The sequence below is a fragment of the Podarcis filfolensis genome (assembly GCF_964270895.1).
Source record: "Podarcis filfolensis genome assembly, chromosome: 13".
NCBI classification, from domain to species: domain Eukaryota; kingdom Metazoa; phylum Chordata; class Lepidosauria; order Squamata; family Lacertidae; genus Podarcis; species Podarcis filfolensis.
In genome coordinates this window covers 3,435,045-3,444,779 of record NC_139615.1, presented here as the reverse complement: position 1 = coordinate 3,444,779, position 9,735 = coordinate 3,435,045, and the positions used below count along the sequence as shown (strand labels likewise).

At 47.2% G+C, this 9,735-nt stretch overlaps 1 protein-coding gene across 1 annotated transcript in view; it reads right to left on the bottom strand.

Moving 5' to 3' along the window:
• Positions 1–9,735, bottom strand: part of NEURL4 (neuralized E3 ubiquitin protein ligase 4) — a gene marked incomplete at its 5' end in the record, with an annotated part of 56,696 nt that continues 46,961 nt past the window's right edge. The window contains 5 exons of the mRNA XM_083584527.1: positions 1–1,827; positions 3,243–3,453; positions 5,615–5,727; positions 6,700–6,844; positions 8,212–8,336. Of these exons, the coding sequence (XP_083440653.1) occupies positions 1,623–1,827; positions 3,243–3,453; positions 5,615–5,727; positions 6,700–6,844; positions 8,212–8,336 (799 nt within the window). The 3' untranslated portion in view covers positions 1–1,622. The remainder of the gene's footprint in view (positions 1,828–3,242; positions 3,454–5,614; positions 5,728–6,699; positions 6,845–8,211; positions 8,337–9,735) is intronic.

Here is a 9,735-nt window from a genome sequence, read left to right as displayed (position 1 = left end):
CCAGCTGAATCCTGGTTTATAAACCCTTGCAAGGAAGTTGGGGAGAAACGCACTGTACAACCTTTGAAACTTTTGTTCAAAAAAAAAAAGGGGGGGGGGAGGGAAACGAAGTTTTTTTACAGAGGTAAAAAAAACAAAACACCCCAATGCATGTCATTTTCCAACAAATAAAGTGAAAAAGCAGCATAAATACCATTTAAAATATATATAAATCAAAGGGGGACGGGGTGGGCATTAAAAGCCATGTACCCTTTCGCCCCTCAAGAAAATTCACATTTTTTTTTTAAATTTTAATTTGACAACCAACACAAGGTTTTAAATAAATAAGGGAAGGGAGGGGGGGAATAATCAAGTGTCTTGAGAAGGGAAAATGGGTGTTAACACACACTTGAGAAGTGAGTGCCAGGCTCCTTCAGGATAAAAAGAGCAAGGAAATTTAATTTGGGGGGGGGCGATGTGCTTGTTGTACGGGGAACGGGGGGGGGGGCAGAAGAGAGAAGGAACCACTGGAGTCTTCTCTGGAGAGAAATTGTGGTACGGGTGGCGAGTTCGAGAAGCTGGGTGTGAAATTTGATAAATCCGTGTCTCTTCTCTTAGGTGGGAATAACTGGAGGGAAATCGTGGTACGGGTGTTGAGTTCGAGAAGCTAGGTGTGAAATTTGATAAATCCATGTCTCTTTCCCCCCTGGAACCCACTCTTGAAACCTTCCACGGGGTTAAGTGCTTGTTCACAGGCTGTGTTGATTAAACACACACACACACACATACACCCACCATTCCACACCTTATTCCACGACCTTCTTGGGGGCGGTACACAAGAGTTGGTGCAGAAGGCTGAAGAAAGAGGGTGGTGGTGGGGAAGATGAAAAAGAAGGACCCCCATTAAAAACACACACGCGTACTAAGGAGCAAAGAGACCCACGCTTGGGGGGTGGGTGCGAATCTGCACCTCTGCTTTCTCTTCCGGGGAGGGGGCAGCAGCTGGGTCAACCCCTGCCCCCTTCACGCCCCTCTCCTGAAATGTCCGATCCTGTCGCAATGCAGCTGTTGAAGAAAAAGAGAGGGGGCCGATATTACCCCCCCCAACTTCCTATCCTTTCCCAATGAACAGACTCAACACTGCAGGGGAGGGTGAGTTTGGGAGGGAGGGAGGAAAAGGGTGAATTTTGCCGGTATAGAAACCCCTGGGCGTTCCAGAAAGAGCCCCCACACCCCAAAATCTGCAAAAGTCCTTTTGTGGCAGCTAATTCCCCTGCCCCGCTTACCCCAAAAACCCCCTCCCCTCATGCTCTTAAATACAAGGCTCAACTCAACACTCCCCAAACAACCCAACCCCCCCAAGTTTAGCTTGTCTCTGTGCAAAAAAAGGAAAAATTAGGGGGGTAGAAGAAGCAGCCGTCTGTGGCCACAGGGGGGCGATGCCGTCCTCTGCCCCACTGAGAGAGAGGGGGGCAGTCTCTTGTGCCTGTCGATCGCCGTAGCTGTCGCCGTCCCCCCCCCAGTCTGTGCGTAGCAGGGGGTCGGGGGTTTTGTTTTTTGGCAACAGCCGCTACCCCCGCCGCTCCTCCCCGCCGAACGCCGTGGCGTCGTCTTCGTCAGCGCTCCTGGGCGGGGAGCGGTCCTCATTCCACGCGGACGAGGAGCCCGTAGAGGACAGTAGCACCTTTCTCCTTGGTGACCCACTCGATGTCGGCACTGCTGAAGCGGGGGTCCAGGGGCTCGGGGGCCGCCAGCGACTGGGCGCAGACTTTGTAGGACCCGGGGCGGACGCACACCTGGAAGGCCACCTGGGCCGAGTGCTGCCGGTGGGACTTTGGGTCTTTGAATCTGCGGGAGAGAAGGCGGACAGAATCAGGGGGCCGTGAGGTTAGCAGGAGACCTAATAAATAATAAATAATAATAATAATAATAATTTATTTATATCCTGCCCTCCCCAGCCGAAGCCGGGCTCAGAGCAGCTAACAACAATAAAAGTAACACAGCATTCTAAAATCAGTTCATTTTAAAATCAATTCAGAATCAAATTAATGGCAACCATTGGGCTAGATATCTGTGAGGATTACCAAAGGAGGGGGTCAGACTGTGCCTTGGCCAAAGGCCTGGAGGAACAGCTTCATCTTGCAGGCCCTGCGGAAAGATGTCAAGTCCCGCAGGGCCCTAGTCTCTTGGGACAGAGCGTTCCACCGAGTCGGGGCCAGTGCTGAAAAGGCCCTGGCCCTAGTTGAGACCAATCTAACCACCTAGGACCTCCAAAATGTTGTCATTTGTGGACCTTAAGGTCCTCCTTGGGGCATACCAGGAGAGGCGGTCCCGTAGGTATGTGGGTCCTAGGCCACATAGGGCTTTAAAGGTCAAAACCAACACCTTAAACCTGATCCTGTACTCCACTGGGAGCCAGTGCAACCGGTAAAGCACTGGGTGAATGTGATCCCGCGTTGAGGATCTCCTAAGGAGTCTCGCCGCAGCATTCTGCACCCGCTGGAGTTTCTGGGTCAGTCTCAAGGGCAGCCCCACGTAGAGCAGTTACAATAATCATAGCTGGAGGTGACTGTCATGTGGATCACAGTGGCCAGGTCAGGGCGAGAGAGGTGAGGGTCACCTGGCCCCCTGAAATTGGCCTGATCCTGTCAACTGTCTTCAAGTTACCAGGGGTTTTGGGGGGGAGGAGGGAGGGGGGGGGAGATCTCTAAACTCTTGGATTTTGAGAATTTGTTTCCCTGCTTCTCAATCCAGATGAACAGTATCACTGGACAGTCTCCCTGCTTGCTCTCTCACCTGCTGCCAAACGGTCTGCTTCTTTGAGATGGAGAGGAAATAAGAAGCCCATTTCTCCCTTCCTCCCTTTTTTATTCCGTTTACTGCTTCCACATGCTCCTCCTCCTTGTCAGTTACAACAACCCCGTGAGGTAGGTTAGGCAGAGAAAGGTAGCGACTGCCCCCCCCAAGCTGAGCGGCGGGATCCGAACCCTGATCTCCCAGCTCCTAGGGTAAAACACTCTCAATGCCAACGTTTCTCAAACCCAGGTCTCCCAGCTGCTGTCGGACTACAACTCCCATCACCCCTAGCAGGCAGGACCAGCAGCCAGGGATGATGGGAGTTGTAGTCCGACAACAGCAGGGGGGACCTGGGTTTGAGAAGCGCTGCTCTAACCACTGCGCCACACTGCCCCCCAACAGCTCCTCGGCCAGGATCACCGAAGGTCCCAGTAACAGCACACCCACACACCCCGCGGGATACGTACTGCACTTTGGTGGCGAAAGGCTCCAGTCCGGCGTAGCGCAACGTGGGAGACAGCAAGACGCGCTGGAGATCCTCGCGCCCGTGGCAGCTGTTCTCCTCGGGCTCGTGGTACCCCCCACTGCCGCCCCCGCCACCCACGCCGCCGCCACCTCCGCCGTTGCCGCCTTGCGGGTCCGCCTTGACCGGGCGGCAGCTCAGGATCGACGTGCTTCCTGCGAAGAGCGAGGAGGAACAGACACAAGGTGGAATCAGCCTCTCCCGATGGGCTTACGGGGGAAGAGGCGATTGTTCCCATTGTTAGGGTATGTATTTGGTGCCTCCGTTTTCAGTGTCTAGGCCGTAAACTGCCCTGCGGTCTTTGGATGAAGGGCGGCGTATAAATCTCATCAATAATAACAATGCAAAAAGCAAGACCCAACGCCATGGGTAGGCAAACTAAGGCCCGGATCTGGACCAATCGCTTTCTAAATCTGGCCCGCGGATGGTCCAGGAATCAGCGTGTTTCTCTGGGTTATTTCATAGAATCATAGAATCATAGAGTTGGAAGAGACCCCAAGGGCCATCGAGTCCAACCCCCTGCCAAGCAGGAAACACCTTCAGAGCACTCCTGACATAGGGTTGTCAAGCCTCTGCTTAAAGACCTCCAAAGAAGGAGACTCCACCACACTCCTTGGCAGCAAATTCCACTGTCCAACAGCTCTTACTGTCAGGAAGTTCTTCCTAATGTTTAGGTGGAATCTTCTTTCTTGTAGTTTGGATCCATTGCTCCGTGTCCGCTTCTCTGGAGCAGCAGAAAACAACCTTTCTCCCTCCTCTATGTGACATCCTTTTATATATTTGAACATGGCTATCATATCACCCCTTAACCTCCTCTTCTCCAGGCTAAACATGCCCAGCTCCCTTAGCCGTTCCTCATAAGGCATCATTTCCAGGCCTTTGACCATTTTGGTTGCCCTCCTCTGGACACGTTCCAGTTTGTCAGTGTCCTTTTTGAACTGTGGTGCCCAGAACTGGACACAGTACTCCAGGTGAGGTCTGACCAGAGCAGAATACAGTGGCACTATTACTTCCCTTGATCTAGATGCTATACTCCTATTGATGCAGCCCAGAATTGCATTGGCTTTTTTAGCTGCCGCATCACACTGTTGGCTCATGTCAAGTTTGTGGTCAACCAAGACTCCTAGATCCTTTGTGGGGCCTGCCTGTTTTTACATGAGTAGAATGCATCCTTTTATTAAAAATGCATCTCTGGGTTATTTGTGGGGCCTGCCTGGTGTTTCTACATGAGTAAAATGTGTGCTTTTATTTAAAATGCATCTCTGGGTTATTTGTGGGGCATAGGAATTCGTTCACTTTTTTCCCCCAAAATATAGTCTGGCCCCCCACAAGGTCCGAGGGACAGTGGACCGGCCCCCTGCTGAAAAAGTTTGCTGAGCCCTGCCCTACACAATCTCTTGGGGATGTCTAGATTGGCAAAGGTTCCCCTGCTCAGGTAGCCCTCCAAGGTTTGAGTTAGTGTGTGCTGAGCTTTCCACACATGGCTTCTCCATGTTGCCTTTATTTATTTTGTTAAATAAATCACGACACAAGAGCAGTACAGTGGTACCTTGGTTCTCAAACTTAATCCGTTCCGCAAGTCCGTTCCAAAACCAAAGCGTTCCAAAACCAAGGCGTGCTTTCCCATAGAAAGTAATGCAAAATGGATTAATCCGTTCCAGACTTTTAAAAACAACCCCTAAAACAGCCATTTAACATGAATTTTACTATCTAACAAGACCATTGGTCCATAAAATGAAAGCAGTTAACAATGTACTGCAGTCACCCAATCAATCAATCGGTAGCTGGACTGGGTTCCACACAGTCACAAAAGAGAGCCGCAAAAACAAAAACACAAAATAAACAGCAAAAACAGACAGACCTCGGCGTAACACTCAAAACGGAAGTGTGGCACTCAAATTGGAAGCGTAACACTCAAAATGGAGCATGTTCAGCTTCTGAAAAAAGTTCCCAAACTGGAACACTTTCTTCCGGGTTTGCAGTATCTGGGTTCCAAGTTGTTTGAGTACCAAGGCGTTTGAGAACCAAGGGACCATTGTATGTCATATGTGTTGTTGTTCATTTAGGGTTTGATTCGCCTAATTTCAAGACCTGCTAAGGAGCAGGGGGTGGTTGTTATGTGTAAAACCACAGAATTCAAAGTGGGTGTGCTTCCTTTTCCCCACGAAATCTCACGGGGTGCGGTTTCCTAGGAACAAAATTTGGGCTGTCTGTTGAGCAGGGGGAGGAACTGCCCCGTGACAGTGACAAAGGCATTGCGGAGGCAGAAGTTGGCATCCCCTGCCCCCAGAAAAGACAACCTGGGCACCCCCTTACCTGGCACCAGCTCTCCTTGATCCAGCATGCGCCGGACGGATCCGATGCTCGTCCCGTGATAGGCCATGTGCCATTTCTTACAGGTGCTGCCCACCTCCAACCGGGGATTCACCCTGCCGAGAGGAGAGGAAAGGGTTATTTCGGGGGTGTGGGGGGGAATGAACCCACAGAAAAGAAGGAATGCAATATGTGCAAAACCCTGTGAGAACAGGATGCTGCAGGTGGTACATGACCCCAGTCAAGCTTGCAAAAATTTACCATTTGCCCGATAATAAATGTTGGAAATGTAAAGAAAATGAAGGTACATTCTTTCACCTTTGGTGGACGTGCCCTAGGATTAAGGCTTTCTGGGAAATGATTTATAATGAATTGAAAAAGGTATTTAAATATACCTCTGTGAAGAAACCAGAGGCCTTTCTCTTGGGCATGGTCGGCTAATTGGTGTTAAAAAAGGATAGAACTTTCTTTATGTATGCTACAACAGCAGCAAGAATACTCATCGCAAAGTATTGGAAGACACAAGATTTACCCACTCTGGAAGAATGGCAGATGAAGTTGATTGACTTTATGGGATTGGCAGAAATGACTGGCAGAATCCGCGACCAGGGAGAAGAGTCGGCAGAAGAAGAATGGAAGAAATTCAAGGACTATTTACAAAAAGACTGCAATATTAATGAATGTTGAGTGATGTTGGATTGAAATTAAGTGGTTTCTAGCTGTAATGGTACACAAGAATATGAAAAAATGGTTCTTTTTTTTCTTTGTATATAAGTAAAAGTTTAAGCTACAATAATTTAAGAAGTTGGATAGAAAATAAGGTGTTTTTTTAACTGTAATGCTATGAGATAAGGATTTGCTGGATAAATAATTTGAACTGGAATACAAGAAGGGGAGGCATGAGGAGGTCAGGGAAATATGTTATTGAAAAATAAGTTGTGAACTTTATGTGTTTTTATTATTTTTTCTTTTTACTTTTTTTTCTTTGTTTGTATAAAATGGAAAATTCTAATAAATATCTTATGGGGAAAAAAAGAGAACAGGATGCTGGACTGGTGGACCCTGGCTCTCCAATCCGGCCTCCGTACCTGAGGTTAAAACGGCACCACCCGAAAGGCAGCGCGTAGTCCCGGGGAGGCTCCCCTCGCTTATAGTAGGCTTCGTCGCCCCGGAGCTTGTGACACGACTCGCAGTAGCAGAGGCTGAACTTGGGGTCTTCCACGAAGTAGTCATCTGGCGAAAGAGATTGGATGAGGCAGAAGCAGCCAGGTCAGAAAAAAACAGGGGAGGGGAAGCCAAAATATGCCCCCGCGCGTTCTATCACGGAAAAGAACCTTTGGCAAGGCTACAGCGTTCGCATTTTGAAAACGAATAAAGAGCAAGCTGTTTTAGTGCAGCGGCGCCTGAACTGTGGAGCTCCCTGTCTATTGACATCACTCAAAAGCATTTGTTTGCACCCAGCAGGTTAGAAACTTCTATAATAATAATAATTTATTATTAACTTGCTGCGAGGACTCAGCTACCTTAGTCAAAAAACAGTGTTTTGAGTGTGTTATAAACATGCAACAGCCGATTGCACTGGAGAGCAATGAAAAATAAAAAATCTTTCCGATTTTCCATAGCTGTTTTCCCCATTTTGTTTTAACAATTTAATTTCTGACGTACTTATAGCGTGTTTTTTTCCTGTGTGTAGATCCCCCCCAATCAGTTTTTAGTTCAAAGGCCTCCAATTTTTGTTAATTTTGCTTACAGATAATTTTATTCTTTTATCTGTTTTGTAAACTATTTTCAGGGTTGGTTGTTTTTACAACCAAACGATGTATAAATTTCATGAAATGGGCAGATAAGGCCACATTTGCACCACGCATTTGAAACACTGTGATACCAGTCCTGGCTTCTGCCCAAGGAATCCTGGGAAGTGTAGTTTGTTAAGGGTGCCGAGAGCTGTTCGGAGACCCCTCCTTCCCCCCCCCCCGGAGTGGTTTAACTATCAACCCCTCTTCCCAGGGAACTCTGGGAACTGTAGTTCTGTAAGGGTGCATCGTTCCTGGCAGACCCATCTGGAAGAGATGCTTCTATTTAAAAAATTGAAGTATTCAATTAGTGAGGTCTGATTTCTACACACCCTTCCTCTTTTTCTAAGAAAGCCTTCCCCAATCTCGTTTCCTCCAGATGTCTTGGACTACAACTCCCATGTGGCTGAGCCCCGCTGGCTGATGGGCTTTGTAGTCCAAAATGTCCGAAGGGAACTGGCTGGAGAATAATAATAATAACGCCAGATATAAAAACAATTAATTGAAATACAACTTTAAAAAACAAGATTAAAATACAACATTAAAACATTAAAATGCAGCCTCATTTCAGTGGAAACTCAAATCAAAAACTTTTTTGGGGATGAAAACATCAAGACTTCACCAAGGTGAACTATCCAGACTGGTCCTACATGGGCCAGAAAAACGCCAGGGAGAAGAGAAAAGAGAAGGCTCTCTCCTAAACAGTTAAAAAAAAAAAAGCATAAATATAATTTGTTCATGTTTCTAGGACCGGCCGGCGTGGAATAAATTGTGCAAATCTATGCAAATGTGCCAAATTTTGCTCACCAGGCAGCAGCAGGAGGTCTTTGAAGCGGGCACAGAGGGCATGGTATTCACAGGTCTTCATGGTGTTCAGGTCTACGGGGGGAGTCCAGCAGACGCTCTCCTTGATACCTGCAAATACAGGTGTTCAATACAGGTGAGCCAGACAACCACACCTCCAGGTGATACGTGCCACCTTTGGCTATCAGAACTTTGTCACGGCGTATATTTAGAAATATTGTAAAAGTAATGACTGCTAGAAAAATGGTGGCATGATATTTTATGGATTTAGCAGAAATGCTATAAGAAGTTAAGTACATATAAGTTATTTAGTCTTAATGGGAAATAAAGTTAAAAAATATGTTATTTATAATATGATAGAAAACCGAGAAAGATGGAAAGGATTTGCTGAAACAAGTACTAGAAGTGGGATACAAAAAGGGAGGTGTGAGGAAGTCGAGGAAACAAGGGAATGAAGGACAGAGTATGGAAAAGGAGGGGTGTTTTTAAATTGTTTTTGTTTTGCTTTATTTATGTGTTTAGTTTAATGGGTTCAGGTTGGGTTTTGTATTGTTTATATATTGTATTGTATTGTTTTTGCTTTTCTTCTCTTTTCTTTTTTGTCTTTCTTTTTCTTTCTTCTCCTTTTTTGTAACTTTTAAAAGTAATAAATATTATTTAAAAAAAAAAAAAGCAGAGACATCACCTTGCCAACAAAGGTCCGTATAGTGAAAGCTATGGTTTTCTCAGTAGTGATGTATGGAAGTGAGAGCTGGATCATAAAGAAGGCTGATGGCCGAAGAATGGATGCTTTTGAATTCTGGTGCTGGAGGAGACTCTTGGGAGTCCCCTGGACTGCAAGAAGATCCAACCTCTCCATTCGGAAGGAAATCAGCCCTGAGTCCTCACTGGAAGGACAGATCGTGAAGCTGAGGCTCCAATACTTTGGCCCCCTCATGAGAAGAGAAGACTCCCTGGAAAAGACCCTGATGTTGGGAAAGATGGAGGGCACAAGGAGAAGGGGACGACGGAGGACGAGATGGTGGGACAGTGTTCTCGAAGCCACCAGCATGAGTTTGACCAAACTGCAGGAGGCAGTGGAAGACAGGAGTGCCTGGCGTGCTCTGGTCCAGGGGGTCACGCAGAGTCGGACACGACTAAACGACTCAACAACAACAACATATATAGAGTGGTCAATATTAGTGTTGGGTGTGGGCTGGTTGGATGGTGGAAAGCTGGTTGTGTTTGGTGTGCATAAAAGCTGTCGATTGTGGTTGGGGAAGAAGACTTTTTAAGAATAAAAGCAGCAATACAGTGGTACCTTGGGTTACATACGCTTCAGGTTACAGACTCCACTAACCCAGAAAGTGTTTCAGGTTAAGAACTTTGCTTCAGGATGAGAACAGAAATCGTGCTCCGGCGGCGCGGCAGCAGCGGGAGGCCCCATTAGCTAAAGTGGTGCTTCAGGTTAAGAACAGTTTCAGGTTAAGTACGGACCTCTGGAACGAATTAAGTACTTAACCCGAGGTACCACTGTACTCTGCAAAA